Raw genomic sequence first — 21,729 nt, 5'->3', positions numbered from 1 at the left:
TTGTATAAGCAAATGATCAACTTTAATATGCATGCTGAAGTATTCTTGAAGTATACTCACGTGTATAAATTATTGTCATTTCCCGCCTATACATCTTACACGTATTTTGGGTTACATATGCCTACAGTTCCAATAGGCTTTGAAGCTATAGTAAACAATATTGTTTTCTGAATATTAACTTGAAGTCCGTTGCTACTTCTCCATATACAGTTGAACTTTGTATATTGGCTTCATATCCTATAGCATTGCCAAACTCACTGATGAATTCTAGTACCTCATTGGTAGATTATAAAAGATTTTGGACATAGGAGGTTGCATCATCTTGGAATAGAAGGAATTTTGTATCTTTTTCATGTTCTGTATGCTTGTTGCTTTTCCTGGGATCCCCCAATTGCCTGTTCAGAAGGAATGTTGAGAGCAACAGTGTTGCTTGGTTTTCAGGGCTTCCCTGTGAAGTTTGGTGGCTACGATCTTCTAGTGATTGTTGTTTTACAGTTGTTCTTAATCTTGGGGAGAAATGCCCTTTTAGTCTTAGCTTCAAAGGAGCTCTTTTTTAAAAATTAAGAAGGAATTTTGGATTCTTTCAACTGTTTTCCTATTTCTATTAAGGTGCCGCTATAGTTTTAATTTTTAATCTAAATTTATAGTGAGTTATACTGGTTGGATTTTGAAATAAGTATCCACCTAGCATTTCCAGGATAAACCCCACTTGATCATAATGTAGTAACTTTTTATGCTGCTAGATCTGACTTATTAGCATTTTGTTAAGGCCCTTGAATCTACATTTAATACAGATTTTAGTCTGTATTATAAAATCTTTGTTTTTTTTTTTAAGTAGGTAATGCTAGCTAAATGAGGTCTCTTCTGTTTTTCAGGAAGAATTTGTACAGCACTGCTGTTTTTTTCTTCTTTAAGCATGTGGTAAAATTTATCACTGAGCCAGGCGGTGGTGGTGCATGCCTTTAATCCCAGCACTCAGGAGGTAGAAGCAGGCGGATCTCTGTGAGTTTGAGGCCAGGCTGGTCTACGAGAGCTAGTTTCAGGATAGGCTCCAAAACTAGAGAGAAACCCTATCTTGAAAAACCAAAACAATAAAAAAAATTACTAAAATCATTTGGACCTGAAATTTTTTGTGTGAGAATGTTTGAAACTGCACATTAATTTCCCTGATAGAAACAGAGTTATGGAGATTATCTGTTTCTTCTTGAGTGAGCTTTGGTAGATTATTGCTTTTAAGGAATTCCTCTATGTCATTTACATTTTTACATTTATGCAGATAAAATCATTGGGACCCACTCTGAAGGGCATGTCAGAATTTAAGCTGTACCGGTTGATGAGTAGAGGAGGAAACAGGTCCATGATAAGGTGATAGCAAAAATGTCAATTGTAGCATCTCGATAGGACCCATGGATGCTCACGGTAAATGCTTCCATCTTTTTGGTATGTTTGGAAATATTCCCAGTGCTGAAAAAAGAGAAAAGAAAACATAGATAATGCCCAAAAGGCATTGAAGCTGAAACTAGACTAACTGGGTTTAAATTCTTTCCCCAGAATTTATAGTGCCTAATCTTTTCCGTCTGAAAAATGAAGGTAATAACAGCACCTGCTTCGTTAAGGTGGATTAAATGGCGAACATGTGCAAGGCCTTTATAACAGTGACTGCCAGGCAGTAATCATCTTATAAGTAAGCTATTTTAAGATGAAGGGAAATTTGGCTTAGCTTGAGAATCTTGGCTGAAAGAAGTACTCATAGCAAGTAATAAGGAAAGGGGGTTGAAGGTGAATGGAAAGAAGGGAGAGAATGAGTACAGGGATGTCATCTCTGGACCAGAATCTCCGGAAGAGAAGGAAGTTTATTTGACAGGTAGCAGCAGTTGGCTGTAGCAATATAGGCAAACTGTGCCTATGTCATCCCTCTCCTTTTGTACTTGGAGGGACACATTGGGTTCCTAATGCCTGTTAGACTGACTAAGTATATCTGCTTAGACACTAGACTTTCAGGTACGTGGATGACGATATATATAGGGGTATGCCATTTCTACCCTTGTTACTGGAATCCTGTATTTTTGACCCTGTGAGACGTATAGCATAGGTTTAGACACTCTAGCTCTGGCAACTAAGGTAGTTGCTGTGGTGACTGTCTGAAGAAAGCCTGGGAGCCTGCCAGCTCTTTCTGCCATGAAGAAGGTTGGGGAACTAACTAGCTCTGACTCGGTGATATCTAGACAGGTGAAATCAGCTTCTACTTACAAGCACACATGTTTAGGCCAGTTAGTTTTACATATATTGCCAGATGATTTCACTTAACACTTACATGAAACTGGTGAGGAAACTGAGTCTCAGAGAGGTCACACAGCTCACAAGGTGCAGAGCCAGGATCTGAACACCATGAAAATAACGTGTATATGTCTGTCCACTAGATTCAAGCTGCTTTAAATGTAGCAATGCATTAAGTCTTCTAGCAATCAAGAAATAGGTACCCTGGTCATAAATATGCTACCATATTGCAAGTACCATATATTCATGGTATAATGTTTAAAAATGTTAATATATATATGGGTATAATGTGTAGTATCAATATATACATATGCACATATGTATAGCATTTATGTTTATTGTATATAACATATGTGTGTTTATATTATAACAGAGTTAAAAGGGAGTGTGGGCCATCCACTTGCTGAAGGGTAGATGTGGAAAGCGAAGCTCTATTTCTAGCTGTAGCTGTGTTCTGGAGTGTGTGCTACTTGCCTCTCCATAAGTAGATTGCAAAGCCTAGGCCTTCTCCTGTGTAACAGACAGGATGGCTGCTAGCAATATCACTTTCACCAAGACAGCCAGTTCTCCTATAATCTTCAAGTGCTCTACCCACTGTGAGTATGGCTCCTTGGGTTCAAAGAGCACAGAACAGTTTTAGGATACTAAGTGGCTCAGGCCAAAGAATAAAGTAATACTGAGACTCTCAAATGGTCAGTGGGAGTGGGTGAAGGGCTCCGCCTGGTTTACCCACTGCTGTTTTCTAAGCTCTTCCACAGGTCTAGACATCTCATGGACAGGGAATCCTGGCTCATCCTGTAGCTCAACATGTTATGGTGCCTTTGTGGACAGTGACATCTCACAAACATGCCAAGGCAGAAAGAGTCTGAAATAAAGATTGTTCAATTTGCTCTGCTCTATCCCAAACAGAGACTGCTCTCTAGTTTTGTGAAAGCTGGAATCAGAATGTTCTCCCCACCTTTTCCTTGTTAACACCCAGAGGTAGATCCTGTGGTATTCAGGCTGGGCTTGTCCTCCCAAGTGGTCTTACTTCAACAGACTCCCCAGTGCTGTGACCACAGAACCTTCTAGCTACCATGCACTGTGCTGGGCATTCTCTACCCATCTTGTTTGATCCTCGCTGACTATCTTTATTTGCCATATAGCAAACTGAGGTTTGAAGTGGTTTGACAGAATGTCCCTCACATAGCACAGATAATAAATGTCTTAGCCAGTATAACTGACACCAGAGACCTGTGTCATTCTGCTTCACCGGGTGTTTGGCCCCAAAAGAGGCCTGCTAGGGCTAAGGCAATAAACCTTGGAAGAGACTAATAATAGCAGTATTGGAGCAAAGTGAATTTAGAAAATCAGTGCCTTCTCTTGGGCTGAGTCTCCAGGTAGAGGGTGCTAAACACAAAACCAGGAGAAATTTGAAAAGCAAGCATGCATTCAGATTCGGGCTCTAGTAAGAAAGGGAAATTTTTACAAAAGGCATATATGGCTGAGCAATTCAGGAAACTACATCCAAGACAGACAGTCTACTTGTATAGTGTATGAACCAGGGCACCCAATACTACATCTCCCAGAGATGAGCTCATGTCAACCCTTGTCTGAATATGTGGGCAGAGGTGTAAGAACAACTGCAGGATGAGGGTAGCTGGCATCTCTGCTCCACCTTTTCCCACCCTGGGAGAGAGATTCTGCAGCAGGACCCTCCAAACCCCCTTGAGGTCAGTGCTTCCAAGAAGATGCTTTCTAAATTTGAAAAAGCAGGAATGATGGCCAGGTTCATCCGGTAGGATAAACAAAAGATCTCCAAACCCCAGTGTAAGCAAGAGCTAGCGCAAACAGCTAACATGCTAAACTAGTTTTTGGCGTGGTTTGGGAGGGGTGTAGAGCAAGAGGGAAATTGAATACTCTTAGCCCACAGTGTCCAGGTCCTTGAGTGCTTTCTGGATATCTCTGCATGAGTGCCGTGGCTCAGCAGCCTCCCAAGTGCACATGGCTGTAGACTGTCTGGGGGTGTCCGCCCTACCAGCCAAGGAACCTGGGCCAGGCTGCTGTTTGGAAAACTACCTGGAGACCTGGACATTCAAAGTTGCCTAACTTACCAGATTTTCTTTTGCAGGAATTTCCTGGGGACAAGTGGAAGCCAATAACCAGCAACAGGAAAACTAGCCATTCAGGGAGGTAAGTGACGGCTCTGGCAGGCTGCGTGATTGGGTGTGTCAGAAACTTCTTTAGAAATGGCTATGGCTTTTGGTTTGCTTGATTTTTTTTTATTTAACAGAATTGGTTTGCTATTCACACCAAGGACTTGTTTCTATAATTATAATCCAATGACCTCCCTACGTCACCATCTGAATATAGAGCCGATAGATCGTGAGGACGTTTTAAAATAGTGTTGTGAGGGTATGTCTGTCTGAGGGAGGTAGTTATACCCTGTCTAGTTATACCCAAGGCCACAGAGAATGAGACTGTGCTGAAATGAGCAAGAAGGCACAAACTGTGGCCATGAGCGGTTGGAGTCAACAGAGAGGAGTGTCTGTTCTCTTTGTCCAAGGTTGTTGGAGGCACCTGCTTCTTGGGTTCTGCCACCACACTTTTAGTAGGACTCGTTGAGAATTCACGGGCCATGAAAAATATGCTCATGGGTTACAACTGCTGGAGAAAGGCACATACAGCTTGGAATAATATAAAAAGAACCGCTTTGCTCAGGGGTGGAACCCTGAGCTCCTCTAATTGGGCTAGTCACTTCTGGGTTGCTGCTTGCCTAGTCAGATCTCTTTTTTGTACATTTTGATATGCTGTCTCAGCCATATAGGAAAGAGGGTTCTCAATGATTTTGAAGCCTGTTACCATCTCCAGAATAAAGCAGAAGACAGAAAGGCTTAAATAGTCCAGAGTTCTTTTAGGTGGTCTACATTATGCTCCATTATTTTTAATTCAAATATAATTAGGTCATTCCGCCTTTCCCTTCCTTTCCTCCAGCTCCTCCGATGCCCTCTACTTTTTCTCTCTCAAATTTATGGCTTATTTTTCTTTGATTATTCTTCTCTTTTCTTTCTCTCTCTCTCTCTCTCTCTCTCTCTCTCTCTCTCTCTCTCTCTTTCTCTCTCTCTCTCTCAAACACACACACACACACACATTCTCAAATTTATGGCTTATTTTTCTTTGATTATTCTTCTTTCTCTCTCTCTCTCTCTCTCTCTCTCTCTCTCTCTCTCAAACACACACACACATACATTCTCTCTCAAATTTATGGCTTATTTTTCTTTGATTATTCTTCTCTCTCTCTTTCTCTCTCTCAAACACACACACACACACACACATACATTCTCTCTCAAATTTATGGCTTATTTTTCTTTGATTATTCTTCTCTCTCTCTCTTTTTCTTTCTCAAACACACACACACACACACACACACACACACACACACACACACACATACATCCTCTCTCAAATTTATGGCCCATTTTTCTTTGGTTGTTTTTGTCACATACATAGACACACACATACGTTTATGTGTGTGTACACGTAAGTGTTTAACTGCAACTTGCTGACTCCATTTAGCGTCGCTTGCATGTATGTTACTTTAGGCATGACCACTTTGAACTGGATAACCATTTAGGGGTTCCTCCCTAGAGTACACTGATTAGAAGCTTCTTTGATGAAGGATAAGAGACACAGTTAGCTGTGGTCATAACCAACAGCTGTCTCATTGGACCTAAGGCCAACTCAACAAGAGGAAAATCAGACCTCGTACTGGAAACCTAGTCAACTACCCAGGTTGTGGGTCTTAGAGGAAGACCTACTACTTACAGGAAACTAAAAACTACTACTTAGAGGAAAAGCCACTCTGTTTGACTGGCATAATTCCTTACTGTATTCTAAATACTGGCCCCATGATTTGATAGTAGAGTTAGGAATTATTTTGGCTTTTCTTTGATCCCAAAGTATGGAAAAATTACTCATTTCCACCCTGCAATGGGAAAGGGGATGATGCCCAATATTTATTAATCATCTCTAATTATCCGTCATTAGGATTCTACATTCAAAATTGTGTTTACTCTCCAGAGTAGTTCGCGTGTGCTGCCTAGTTTATAGGAGAGGTCCAGAGACATTATATAATTCAGCTAGGTCACAGCAAATGGTCATGTTGGATTTCAGACAACCTGACCCCAAAGTTCCTGTACCTTCCCTCATCCCCCATTTTACCTGCTTCCATTGGAATTCATAAAGGACAGTCTGCTATATAGATCCTCAACATAGTGTTTCAAGAGTCTAAGTCCTAGGCAGAGATTTTGCAGGATTCCATGGCTAGACTTGATCCCCTCTCCATCTCCCACCGCAAGTTCTGGGCTGCTTTATATTATGTCCTTAGGGATATTATTTTAATCTAATGACACTGTCAAGTTTCATAAGTTATTAGATTGAGACAGTTAAAAAAGATACCAAACCTTGAGCATAGCCTTATTTTATGTGCTTAACACAGAGAGGCCTTTCAAGTGGTATTTGTCATCTGTTTGCCAAAAGAGGAGATAGAATCTGTTGACCACTGCATGAGTAAAAAGACATGAAAACAATAATGCTAACAATTTCCTGGTTTTTCTTTCTTTTTATTTTCTTCAACACTAGGGAAGGAATCTATGGTCTTTTGCACACTAAGCAAGTGCTTCACCATAGCACAATACCCCGAGGCAGTAAATAACTCAGTTACATGTTGTAGCCACCATGGGATGCATTTTTATAAGCCTGTATTTATCACTGTGAGGTTGTAGAGTAGGTATAATCAGCGTAGGTGTAGTTTCTTCTCTGTTTAATACAGAGAAGCAATTGAGGTCCACACAAACACATTCATTTGCCTAAAGCCTCTCAGCTGGTGAGTTAATTAGCCCCAAGAAGTCTTGCTTCAGAAACAGTATTGTACACCTCACCAGGCTCCAAAGTGCTTCTCCTACTCACTCATCAGTGAAGTAAGAGAGTCTTACTAAAAGCTTAGCATGTGCACTGCCTTTTGCCTAGCAAGGTGGGAGATTCTAGTAAGAGATCAGCGAGAAGCAGTATCTGCCCACAGCTTGAGCAGAAAATAGTAGCCCACACCGAGTTCAGCAGCAGTAATAACACATTATTACTTGCAAAACAACCTATGTGCTATAAGTTGAGTTGCACAAGTTATGGCAGAACTTCCTAAGAGTTCCAGCAGGTAGGCATTAGCCCAGGGTATTGAATCTCAGAGATGAGTATGCAGCCGAAACACTGGAGAACTTGTTGAAACACGAGTCTGCTGGACTCTGCCCTCCCCACCTCCCCCCCCCCCCCGATCGAATTTCATAGGTGCAAAGTAGGGCTCAAAATCAGCATAGATTTCTAACTGGCTCCTTGGATGATGCTGGCACAACTGGTCCTGGGACCACACATTGAGAACTGCTAACTCGGAGAAAAGATTTGAAATTTAGAGAGGGTGAGTTCTCCACTCAAGGTCTCCTGGCTAGTAAGGGCTCAGCTTTTAAGCCAGCTTTTCCTTACGAAAGTTTCCAAAAGAACATGAAGCTTAAACAAGGACCACCTTAAACCAGGCCCCGCTACATGATAAGTAATTTTTGCATTTTGGATAAGTTCATGGAAGGATAAGAAAACTGCAGGCCGAAAGTGGAAGGAGAAGAAAATAAGCAAGATGTCTTAGAGTAATCAATGTTCTTACTAAATAAAGCCTTGGAGTTAATACTGCCTCAGTCAAGATCCATGTTCGTGTGCTTCCTCGTCTTCCTCTCTCCTTTACTGACTCTTCCTTCTCATCTCTTATCTCTGCACCTGTCTTTATCTCTTCTTATTTGTAAGAGAGGGTTAGAGCAGCACCAGCAAATTCTTGTAAGAATCAAATGAGTAAATGGAGAGGAACCCTTGCAAGCACAACTGAACACTGTAAGTTCAAGATGTGGTGCTGAGGAGAAGACATGGAGTCCGCTCAGCAGACAGGGTAGAGAAGTATAACTAATGATACTTTAGTCCAGGATGGGTAGGCCTGGAGAATGAGAATGGGTGACAAACATGGGAGCAAAATCATGTTCACCTGTCACCAGGTAGTACTAAGTTCCAGTTAGACAGAAACACGAAGCTCTGATGCATGGTACATGATGTGGTGACTACAGATCGCAGTAATGAACTGTACACTTGAAAAGGCCAGAAGGGGGTTTTGAATACTTTGCCATAAATAATAAATATTAGAGAGAGAAAGGTGTTTACTTGGGTTGATCATTGTTTACATGTGTCAGTCAATATCTGATGCCCCACTTATAAGTATAATTTTAGGATTATATGTATATATAACATATTTTATACATATAATTTACTTTAATTTATATAAATACATTATATATGCATGTACTTGTAAAGTTGTACTTATATATCAATTGAGAATAAATTCAGATGCGGTATAAAAGAGGAGATTGAGGATTGAAAATGATGAAAATTCATTATAAACATATGAAACTTTCAAATAAAAAATAAATTCAAATTAAAAATTATTGACAATCAGGTAAGTGGCTTGATAAATGTGGCATTTTAAGCAACTTGGCAGCATTTGAAAGCTAGATGAGGAGAGTAACCGAGTGAGGCAGTCATCCAGAAATTAAAATGTGTGTTTGAGCTAGAGAGGTGGCTGTAGAGGTGCAATCAAAATACAGTATAAAAGGTAGATAAATACGTGTGATGTTTTAGGAGAAAAAAAATAATTGTTTATTGTAAAAACAATATTACAGAAAATTAAATCCAAGAGAAAATAGCCTTGATTCTACCACCTTATTGCTCCAATTTCCTGTTGGCTTTTTATATAGGTGTAGAGATTATTTCTGGCATGGTTATAATAACTATGCAAATGAGCTTTTGTACCTTGATACACTAAGCATTATTTGATAAATAATTTTCATACAGGCTTCCTCAGTAATTCTAATTTTAATGGCTATATAATATTTCATCTGTTTATTGTATACTAATTTGTGTAATCAATCCTAAATTGTTGAATAATCAGGTTGTTTTCAATGTCTTGAAATTATAAAATAATTATCTGGAACATTTTGAATATCTATAGATTTTTTTCTCATTTTGAATTAGCTCATGAAAACAATTATCTGAAACACTTATTGAAGAAGCTAGTATCTGGAGTTTGGGTTACTACTTCACAGTACATTAACATCCTTATAGTCCTTCACAGATTTAAAAATGACTTTCCTCGGTAGCCTTGTGCAACATACTAGAACAGTTAATACATGCTGTCATCTTCATTTGCTTACCTTGATCGTTCAATTGTGAACATTTTTCATGTGTTTATTTAATGCCTTTGTTGTGTCTCCTGTGAATGTCTGCTCAGATAATTTGTTCAAAACTATAAGGCATCTTATGAAGGACAAGTAGGGAGAACTGTTTCTTGAACTTTGGAGCTAAGGAGAGAATTAAAACTAGCCGAAGCCTGATGACCTGGGAAGTTACTGACATAGATGGGACAGTCTATGGTTTAGAGGAGAAGATGATAGATACCCTAGAACTGGGATATAATGGGGATGAAGTCAATGAGGTTTACACACAGATGCTTTAGAGGATGCCAAGCACTCAGACAGGGAAAAATGAGAAGACAGTGATGAAGCAGGTTCAAGTGGCCAAAGTGCTAGCTAGTACAACAATCTGTCAGTGTACTGCCATCATGGAAGGTGGCAGTAATGGCTTTGACAGTTTGCAATCATAAGTGTCCTTCAGGAAAGTAAGTTTCGCAAAATATAGGGTATAGGAAATAGATATCATGATTGCTTGTAAGGCAGTTCTACAAAGAAGAAATGAAAACAGCTTTTCTCATTATGAATTTACATATTCCAAGTATATAGTTTAGGTATGTTTAGTAGGTAATGTATAATCTTTCCCACAATCTAGTTTTAGAATATTCCTACCATCCTGCAACAATCTCTCATGTCTGTTTAAGCAGTCACTTTACCATTTCCATTTTCAACCTCAGGTGATCGCTAATTTGTTTCCTGTATTCATAGATTTGCTTTTTTTCTGTTTAACTCATTGAACATATGCTTTTGTGTCTTGTGTCTTTTAATTAGGAAGATGTTTTAGTCATTCATCTACAAAGTAGCATATTTCAGTGCTTCATTTTTCTTTATTGCCAAATAACATGATCAGATGACATTTTCTTTACCCAGTCATCTACTGAAGTTGTATTTTTTTTCGCTTTGCTCTTTTGGGGGCCAGCCACCCAGCTCCCAAATAAATACTTGGAGTCTTCTTCTTACTTATGAATGCACAGCTTAGTTTGGCATCTTTCTAGCCAGATTTTCTAACTTTAATTATCCCATCTACCTTTTGTTTCCGGATTTTATCTTGCCCTATTCTCTCAACCTTTCTTTGCTTCCTTCTCTGTGGCTTGCTGTGTAGATGGGTGGATGGCCACAGATGCCCACTCCCCTCCTTCTTTTCTCACTCCTCCATCTTCTCTTCCCAGATTTCTCCTCCTACGTATTCTTTCTGCCTGCAAACCTTACCAATCTTTTCTTCTGCCTAGCTATTGGCCATTCATCTTTTTATTAGACCAATAAAGTGTTTTAAACAGGCAAAGTAACAGCTTCACAGAGTTAAACAAATGAAACATAAAATTTGCATAAACACATAAACATGTCTTTGCATCATTAAACAAATGTTCCACAGCATAAACAAATGTAACACATCTTCAACCAATACTCCACAATAGCCTACTAACAGATATTTGAATTGGTTAGACTTTTTATTATAAATATTATTGTTATAAACATTCATATATAAAATACTAGGTAGATATATTTTCAGTTTTCCTGAACATATACTTAGGAGTAGAATTTCTGGTCTATATGGTAACTTATATTGAGCTTTTTGAAGAATTGCCTGTTTTTCAAAATGGCTGCACTGTTTTTTCATTTCTATCAGCAACATGGGAGAGGGCTACTTCTTTTCACTAGTTTTTAATTATTATCATTATTTTACTGTTTGTTTAAAATATCTAGAAGGATTTTAACACTGTAATGTTTTAAAAGAAACTAGCTAGGGAAAAGAAGAAAACTTAAAGACACTTTAATTTTGTGGTTCTCCAAACATGGTCACAGATCCAGAAACCTCAATGTCATCCAAGGTTCTACCCAGAACTAATGAATTAGGGAATGGCCAGCGGTCTTTGTTTTATTGAGCCTTCCATGCAATCTTGATGCCTTCTAAGTTTTGAAAGCCATTTGTTAAAGTGATGGTTTGGTAGAGATCTCAGAAACTAGATTAAGTTTGAAATAGAAAGGAGAGATGAACAGAAAGGGAAAGAATATCAGTGTGAATACTGAAAGTGGAAGGAGATCACAGTTAAGATCTCAGGCAACTATTTAAACCAGTCTGGATATTCATCAAAAACTTACAGTCAAAATTACCATATGGCCCAGTTATACCACAACTTGTTACATGCCTGAAGGACTCAGCATGCCACAGAAATGTTTGCACACATAAAGACAGAAAATCAACCTAGATGTCCATGCACAACAGCAGGTAAATAGAAAAAGAAAATGTGCATATGCACAAACACACAGGAGAGAGAGACAGAGACAGAGAAAGACAGAGAGGGAGAGAGAAGGGAGTTTTACTCATCAGTAAGGGAAAAAAGAAAAGGGTTATGCCATTTGTAGAAAAGTGAACAGAACAGCAGATCATAGTGTTAAATGAAGTAAGTCAGATTCAGAAAGACATGTTTCATCTCATGTTGAACATACATATGTGTTTATGTATGTATCTATATATGACATGAAACTAGGATACTGTGCAGAGAGAAGACATTAAATGGAGGGGTAAGGGGGGATGAGAGGGCCAGGGGAAGAGAAAACCAAACTACTGCATTTCCTCTCATATGAGGTGTTTACAGTTAACAGTATATAAATAAATGTGAAAAGAGATGGAGATGGAGCATGAGGGAGACCAGTGGTGAGGGACTAGGAAAAATGTAGCGACAGAGGATGGTTATGAGGAGACTACAATTGTATACATGTATAAATGCCATAATGAAACATATTATTTTATATGCTAACTTTAAAAATTAGTAAGATACAAGAAAGGGATTTTTTCCAGGTATGATAAGAAATACTAGAAAAGATCCAGTGAGGAAATGGATTTATATGGAAAAATCCTGGTGGAGTGCCTCCCCAACTCGGTCTTAGTTACGCACACATACACGTTCATATTTATTATATCATTTCTGCCACAACTGGAATGATGGGTGTAGGTGGGAAAATCAAAAGTCTAATCTTCACCTACTCTCTCTGCTTAGAAGCAAAGCAGATAAGTTTGGGTAGTTATATTCTTAGTTGTGTAGCCCAGTTGTTATTTGGTTTACATGCAGAGAAAATGCAGACTCATTTTGATATTAGTGGGAGGGGGAAATTATGAGGAGATCTAGTGGGAGAAAAAGTTTCATAATTGTAGAAATTTAAAAGCCAACAGACACTCTTTTCTGGATGATCTCTCTTGGATTTCTGTACTTGTAGTTGCCTGCTTTTTATCTTTCCTTTTTCCCCTTTTCATGTAACTTCAGAATATGGATTTATTATATACACAGCCATACTTAACCCCAACAGCATTGCATGCTTTATTTTTCCCAATTAATTCTCAAGGTACTTAATACTCAGGAAGAAATTAAAACTAAAGATAGAGATCATTATACTATTAATGACAAGGAAAAGGCATGGTAGCTAACATTTATTGGGTGCTTACTATTTCAGACCCATTTTACATAAATTATGTTATCAGTTATAATGATCCTCTGTTATTGTTACTATTCATGACATTGTTTGCCAATAAAACACTGACTCACAAGAAGATTAAAGTCACCCCCCAAGGTCAAGCAGGCATCTCATTCCAGAGCCCATTACATCTCGGGTTATATTGTATTTGACAAAATTAGAGCTCTGTGAGGTTGTTTCAACTCTGCTGAAGGCTCTCGTCTGATCTCTGACTTAGTCCAGCTCGAGTTGGGTGTTGCAGACATGTAGTAATTAAGGCGGCAGGGCTGCGTTCCCAGCACCCCGGCCGCCTGCACGGCTAGCTTATGCCCCGAAATAACAACACACAAACTGTATTCATTTAAACACTGCTTGGCCCTTTAGCTCTAGCCCTTACTGGCTAATTCTGATATCCCGATCAACCCATTTCTAATAATCTGTGGGCACCAGTCTTACCGGGAAGATTCTAGCCTATGTCCATCCTGGGTTGGAGCTTCATGGCGTGTGTCTGCCCGGGAGCAGGGCATGGCATCTCTCTCAGGCGTCTGCTCCCGAGAGGAGAGCTGTGGAGTCTGAGAGCTCACTTCCTGTTCCTCCCAGCGTTCTGTTCTGTTTACTCCTCCCACCTATCTTCTAACCAATAAAATGGGCCAAGGCAGTTCCTTTATTAGCCAATGACCTTCCTCCATCACAGACATGCTTCCTATTTTCTGAATGAGTGAGTAGAAGAAAATGGATAGCAGAATCTGATTACATAAGAAATAGTGCATTTTCCAGAAAGGCCTTCCAGTTAAGATTGAAACCTTTAGAAGCATATAGGACTTGTTAGCAGTGTGACAAAGTAAATATTGAAAGTGTTGAAATGTGGATAATAATGCAACATTGGGTACACAGCACTTAATCAAAGAAAATTATAACATCCTAATGAGAGAAATAAATACATATCTGTAACCTGCTTCAGCTTGCAAAGACTATACAAATCTCCCAAATTAATATACATCTGTAATATACTACAACTGGGAATCTCGTGGGGTGGTTTGTAGAACTTGTCAGATCCATAGTAAAATGAACCCAGAAGACATTAGCTATACTTCGAGCCCTGTCTTAAAGTGACAATTATCAGATACATGATAGTTGATTTTAAATGTTCAACAAAGTTGAAAATGGATTCTTTGAACACACAAGCTAATTTGAAAATATGGACACACTGAAAGCAACGTAAAGCTTGTTTTAAAAATCAGTTTAAGAAAGGTGAGGAATTTCAGGTATCTGCATGAAGGAATGTCAACTTACAGATATACCTTACTTAGAGCCATAGCATATCCTAGCTAGAAAGTAAATCAATGGAACAGCTTATTTATTCTGACTGAGGATGCAAGATTAATCTGTTAAGTTGAAGATGTCACTGGAGACAAGATGGATGGGTTGAAATATAAAAAAGCTAGGAAAAAAAACTTTGTACACAAAATGTAATAAAAAGCTAAGCCTCGGAATGAGGGAAGTGTCTAGGAATAACTTTATTGATAACAGTTGCCTGTCTAAAATATATGAAGAATGGATACAGATAGATAAGGTTAGTTTGAAGATTTAGCTTTCTAAATGGACAAAAAAAATAAATAGGCATTTAATTTACACATAAGAAAAGAAATTCCATGGAAAATTATAACCTCTGTATCAATTAAAGAATATAAGTAAAAATCAATTTCAAGGTATTATAGCCTTCTTATTAAACTATCAACAGTTTACAGAAGTGATAAGTGAAATTATAGAATCCTGCCTAGGCAAGGCATGGGCAAACAGTATTTTTTTTTTCTAGAAGCACTATGCAATGGCTCAGTTATCCTAGAGGACAATCTGGAAACATGTGACAAGAATACATTACTCATCATACTCTGGCCCAGTATACCCTCTAAGGCAATAATCTAAAAGACAAAATTAATTTCTTGAAAAATAGTCATACTATTGGCTACTTGTGGTCACTGAAAAGGCTTAGCAATGTGTTATATCATCAAGGATGGAACTAGACTAGAAACAACAGCCACTAACAATGACAGCTATGCAAATACTGAATTTTTCAAAGAAGAGGGGATTTGTAATGATGTTAACCCCAGAAAGCTTAACACTAAACCAAATGTTGAATTTGAAAGAAAATTCAGGAGAGAATCTGATCAAATATAACTAGCTTGACTTGAAAGCACATAGTGTTCTTTGGACATGTGTCAAAATGTTGGAATTTATAATAAAAAATGAAAATCTGAAGAAGTAACAAACCACATCGGTTTTATGTAGCTCTGGGAAGTTTGAGATCAAAGGCTTTAGAAAAATCCCTGTGTCAATGACAGACTGGTTCTCACCAGGCATGCTTGACTGCACTTCTGGCTGTAATTTGGTTTGCTAGAATTCTCCAGCAGTCAGCATTTCTGCTTATTTAAATCCGTGAGAACTTTGACATCTAAATGTATCAGACCTTCATGAACCTCCACATAATGTGACCACCACCATGACATAGCTCCCCCCACATACAAACATATAAATATCATATTTTCTGATTCATCCTCATCGTTTTCTTAAGGACTTTTTCATTATTTTCATTCACTCAATATCCTATTGGGAAGTGAAAAAAGCACACTGTCTGTCTACCAGCCTAACGTCTGTGTGTGTGGTGCCTTGAAAAGTCAAGCTGAATCATTTGGGGAGGGCGTGGGAAATTAAGCTTTACTGGTGACAGCTCCATGAAAGCAAGGGGTTCTCTATCTCTTGGAGCACCAGTTTGTGTTCACCTCTTGGGGACTGAGAGAAGACCTGGAATAAGTCCTGGCACTTGGCTGTTATTTGTTGTTATCAACGGCAAGTTTCTGTGAGCTCAGGGGCAGGGAGAGATGACAGCAGCAAGCTGCCTGGGTCTTTTCTCCTTCATAGACTCCTTGGGTCTTGTTTCCTGGATCTTGAAAACGTTTCCTCTAGTAATGACCTGGGAGTGGCTGTTTCTCTTGGAGCAGTCTTATCTCTTGGCTGTGTAGGGAAGGGAAAGGCAAGATGAACTGGCCCTGTATGCTTTTGCTACTATGATCCTGGAATGCCGAGCTATTGTGGTAAGTTTAAAAATAAAATTTCCAAACAAGGAAACTTCAGAAGACTGAAGGAAGAGGCAGGAGGAGGTTTTTCTGTCTCTTCATTTTTGTTTAGATCCCCCTAACATTTTTAACAAGGAGGAAAATGTATTTGTCAGAAGAAAGAGCAACCTGTGCTAGGAAAAGAGAACAGCCCAAGCCTTGGCAGGCAGTTTGCTTGTTGTTTTTGAGATATAGCCATATAGCCTTCTCGCTGGTGTCATCTTAATTTTCATGTTTCCTCCCTTCCCACAGTGAGGAGCTAAAGTCTTCATAGATACCTGGAGAAAATGTGATGCTCTACCTAGCAACTCTTGCTTCCAGGAGCAGGATAAGATACATTCTAGTCTGGACGCTCTTCCTTCGTATTTGATAAGAAAATAGTTTGTCCTTTTTAGCCTAAGGATTCCCAGCTACAGACTGGACAATGCTGCATGTTTTATTGGTTATTGGGAAAATTCATTCAAATATATACATGAACATGCCTAAAATAGTGCCTCGTATATATTGAGTAGCAAGAAACTATAGTTCTGCCTGTCAATGAAGACACCTACCTTCCAGGCAGAAAATCCTTACTTGGTCCCAAGCACAGTTACAGGTTACTATATAAGTTATAAGGCCTGAACCTTTTTTTAAAATTAAAACCTCTACATGTCAATATCCTTGGCATAATTCAGTGAAGGACTATTAGACCACTGTGCTGCAGCCACATCAAGAAGAACCCTGCTCTGTGATACTTATCAAATTCGCCATTCTACCCCTTTTTCTAGCCAAACCCTGGAAGGCAGGAGAGCAGGGCAGAAAGTATTGGGAGAAAAAGTGGTATTTCAATTCTAGCAGACTTTGAAAATCTAGGACATCAGTCAAGGAGTGCATGGCTCTAAACAAGATATGTAACCCATCTTCGTCTCGGTAAACTACTTGCCTTACAAAGCCTTCCTTAAGGTTAACTTTATTATAAAGCACAGAAATGCTTTGGGATACATAGGCAGATTCCCAGTAGATGCAAATTATCTTCATTAGAGTGGAGTCCAGCATATAGTTGGGCGAAGTGGAGAGTACAAGCTTGTGACAGCTGTGATCTTCAGCTCTGTTCCTAGTTTCTACCAAGGAAGGTAGGCAGGGTTATCTGCCATTTAATGTTCAACCTTGCTCAACAGTAAAGAAGCTGGAACTAGGTTCCCAGCTCAGCCTGATGATTGCATAGCCAGGAGGTTTTACTTTGCCAAAGACTTTAACTATAGACTCATTCACTCACATTTTATCCAGTAAAAAGGAAGACATGAGGGCTGAAGAGATGGCTCAGAGGTTAAGAGCACTGGCTGCTCTTCCAGAGGTCCTGAGTTCAATTCCCAGCAACCACATGGTGGCTCACAACGATCTGTAATACAAGTATACATGCAAGAAGAACACTATATGTAATAAATAAATAAATCTTTTTTTGAAAAAAAAAGGAAGACATGGTAAAAAGCAAATTAGCTACTAGTAAGACCACCATACTCCAGTGGAAGACCACATACCCAAAAATATTTGAGCTGCATACTGTGGCTTAGTGTTTTAGTTTAATGACACAAAGTTGAGTGGGAAGAAAATGGGGTGTTTATCTAGAAAGAATGGGGGGAAGGGATGAATATGATCAGTAGTAGACGTCCTGGTAATCTGACTCACAGTCTTTCCTTCCCTCTTCTGAGATGTTTGCTGAGCCATAGATGCAGGAGCTGTGATCAGGCATATCTGTTGGGGCTGGATTTCCCATGATCTTTTGGTCTCTGTTTTGTATCCAGTTGTGGTTTTCTGTGATGGTCTTCACTTGCTGCAAAGAGACTTCTTTGATAAGAAGTGGTAGCTATGTTTATCTGTGGGTATATGGATAAGATTTAGATGGAGTTATGCTGATCTAGCTAGACTATAGAACAGAGACTTTGAGGTCATATGCAGCTTGAGCATCCAAGTCCTGTGTCCTAAGTGTGTGATGTTCTCAGAAATAGTGTCCCACCCTTAAGTCATGATAGATAACCAAGATCTACACTGATAATCTGTATTGTTTGGGGAGTCACTGGACTACTCTAGCCAACCATTCAAAGGAAGTTTCTCATGTTTGGTACTGCAGTTTCTGTTAGTCTGTGATTCCGCCCTAGTGGCTTAACTTCCTTTAATACACACACACACACACACACACACACACACACACACACACACACAAAATGTAATTTTAGGTACATATACAATAATATGATTACTTGAGGTTTATCAAAGAAACTGGGTGCTGTATATTCCACATCCTTCCTTCCCTTTCCAGATTGATCTCTTTCCCTTCTCCCCAGTTGGAGCTCCCCCAATTATTTCATTTCTGAGTTTATATCATCCTCTTCCTGCTATTCCCTTCCCATACCCCTCTCCCACCTGTGATGCACCTATACTTTCCTGATTGCTATTTTTACTTCACATTGTACACTCACATCTGAGGATCCAGAGCTAGGAAATGCCAATAAGAGAAAATATACAGCATTTGTCTTTTTTTTTTTTTTTTGGTCTTGGTTACCTTATTCATTTACCATCCTTTACTACAAATTTCATTTTTTTTTTAGCTGAGTAGAATTCCACAGTATATATGTACCATATTTTCATTATTCATCCACTGGTTGAAGGACATTTAGGTTTCTATTTCCTCTCTATTGTGAGTAGAGTGCTAATGAACATAGCTAAGCAAGTATCTCTAATGTAGAGTATTCGATATTTTGGGTGCATGCCAAAGAATGGTATAACTAGGCCATGGTAGATTTATTTTTAGCTTTTTGAGAATTCTCCACCCTAATTTTCCTAGTAGCTTAACCAGTTCGCAATCTCAGGAACAGTGAATTAGTATTCCCCTTTTCTCAATTCTCCTCCAGCATTTGTTGTGAGTCGTTTTGTTGTTCTTTGCCATTCTGGCTGGGGAAAAATAAAATATCAAAGTTTTTTAATTGCATTTCTGTAATTCCTAGGGATGCTGAGCATCTTTTGAGATGTGTCTTAATCATAGTGGAGAAGTCCTGTTCATGTCATGTTTGGGTGTAAAACTAAGTCCAAGAGTCCTTCCGTTTCCTCTAAAGGAACATGCCCAAGGACCTAAGCCTTCCCACTAGTTACCACCTCTAAATATTTTCACCCAGCTTCTTATACCACCAAGTTTGTAAACAAGCCTATAACATGTGAGCTTCTGGGGCCTGTTTCAGATCCATACCATAGCAAGTAGGAAGTAACTCTTGAGGAAGCACCTTCTTTTCTGAGATGTGTAGGTAAGGAAGGGTTCATCACAGCAGAGATGCCCCAACTGCCTCACAAGAAGTGCCATGGCAGACATCAGCCCAGTAATAAAGTTCGAAAGCATTATGTGTGTGATAGAATTCATAATTTATACTAGCCTACACTACTCAAAACATAGGGAATTTAGTGTGCTTGCTGTGCAAACACAGCCACAAACTAAATACTACTCCCACCCGCCCACTCACACAAGCACAAACCTCAATTAGATTATAGAGAAGTTGGAAGCTACTCCTCTGATTTACTATTATTTACTGTTCCCTTTGCTTAATGGCTTTGCCCTTGGGGCTAAAGGACAATAGATGAGCTTTTATTTTACCGTAGTCATAAAGAAATTACCAAGTACCTGCTGTGCATAGACACTGTGCTGGATACTGGTGATATGTAGTAGTGAACATGGCATGGTTTTCACCTTCATAAGGGATAGGTAACTAAGCATTACTGTGTTAGGAAGGTTGATGTATTCTGAGACTGCCTACTTGCCCCATACTTAAGGGGTGGAGAATCAAAAATACTTCCTTGGGAAAGTGAGAATGAAATATGAATTTGACAAGTCGCAGAAAGAAAGGAAAGACAATGAGGTATAAAGGGAACAGAATATATGCAGGCAAGGAATATAGAAAGGGTGGGAATGTCAGGATCTTTAAGGACCCTTATAAAACCCAGCAAAAGGTTTGTTTTCTGAATATTTTAAGCTCCAAGTAGGAAAGTATATAAAGTTAATTTTATGTTTTATGTTCACCTTGAATATTGCTAATTATTTGGGATTTCTATGTTCACTTTTTCTAGATGTATATTGATTGTACGTAGAAATGGATTTAATAAAGAAAGTAACTTCCAAGTCTATCATATATTTGCTCATGCGTATTCCATGCTCACATACATTAGAAAGACCATACTTTGATCCATCAGTACAGCTCCTCACCAAGCACTTAGATAGCTATTGTGTACCAAAAATCTAGTGTGTATTTATTATGAACACTTGATTCTATATCTTATCTCTATTTTTTACTTTTGTTTTAGTTCTATAGATTTGTAAGTTGCATCCTGTTCTATTGCTTTACTTTTAACAGCTATAATACAATATTTCATATTTAGCTCTTCCTATTTTAGTTTAATTCCTATAGAAAGGCATTTAGAGTTGCCGGGCGATGGTGGCACACGCCTTTAATCCCAGCACTCGGGAGGCAGAGGCAGGCGGATCTCTGTGAGTTCGAGACCAGCCTGATCTACAGAGCTAGTTCCAGGACAGGCTCCAAAGCCACAGAGAAACCCTGTCTCGAAAAACCAAAAAAAAAAAAAAAAAAAAAAGGCATTTAGAATATTTTCATCCTTGTGATTACACATAAAGTTATAATGAATACCCTTATGTATGCCCAACTCAGTTCATGTTGAAATACAAACATAAAATATATATGTATATTGAGAAGTAGAAAAAGACAAGATCTCCTGAGTAAATTGGGAGCATGGGAACAATGGGAAAGGGGATGAGGGGAGGGAAGAGGAAAGGAGGGGAAAAGAAAAACTATATAGCTCAATAAAAACAATTTTAAAAGAATATATTTATATATACATAATATGTAAATGTGTAAAATCCATAGAAATTGAATTGCTGGCTCAAAGGATAATCAGTGCTGATTCTGTTTTCTTTACAAATGGCCTTTGAAGAAATTATGCTTCCACCAACAGTGTGTTAGATCCTTTCAATTCTTTAGTTTTTATTTTAAAATGGTTCATTATCATTTGTATATACAATTTCAAAGTTTACATGTGACTCAACCTTTTCTGTTATGTTGATAAGACATCCTCAGTTTGCAATCAACTGCATACTTTTTTCTTCTGTTGTGTTTCTGGTTTCTCTTGTGGCTTGGTAAGTGTGCTTCACATACCGAAGGCATTTACTCTTAGTTGCACTTAAAACAGATTTTCTCATTATATCATCACCTTTTAGTTCTGTTTCTGATATTTTCTTATCATGAATTTTTAATTTGGGATAAATTAAAATTAAATATCACCTTTGTTTGATTAAATCTATATTTGGTGACTTACATTAGAATTTAATCTTAGGATTAAGGTTTTTCCTTGTTTCCTCTAGAATTTAATTATAATGTCTTTTTCACATTTGCATATGAACTTTATTGGAAATAGTGACATGAAGGTGTAACCTTATCACTTATCTTAGTTGTTCCAAAACTCTAGGCAAATGAGTCATCTTTCCTAGCTTAGGTTATACTGAACTAACTTCACATGTTTTTGAATTTACCAGTTTAGAATTCTGT

At 38.5% G+C, this 21,729-nt stretch overlaps 1 protein-coding gene across 2 annotated transcripts in view; it reads left to right on the top strand.

Annotated features, from left to right (window-relative positions):
• LOC121444348 (protein Shroom4-like) overlaps positions 1 to 21,729 on the top strand; it is a 97,986-nt gene that overhangs the window by 53,834 nt on the left and 22,423 nt on the right. For both annotated transcript variants that reach the window (XM_041646165.1, XM_041646164.1), the window contains exon 4: positions 4,388 to 4,449. In XM_041646165.1, coding sequence (XP_041502099.1) covers positions 4,388 to 4,449 — 62 coding nt within the window. The remainder of the gene's footprint in view (positions 1 to 4,387; positions 4,450 to 21,729) is intronic.

Source organism: Microtus oregoni, unplaced genomic scaffold, assembly GCF_018167655.1.
Source record: "Microtus oregoni isolate MIOR12 unplaced genomic scaffold, Mior012 000121F_001, whole genome shotgun sequence".
Lineage (NCBI taxonomy): Eukaryota > Metazoa > Chordata > Mammalia > Rodentia > Cricetidae > Microtus > Microtus oregoni.
This window is presented reverse-complemented; position numbering and strand designations above follow the sequence as displayed.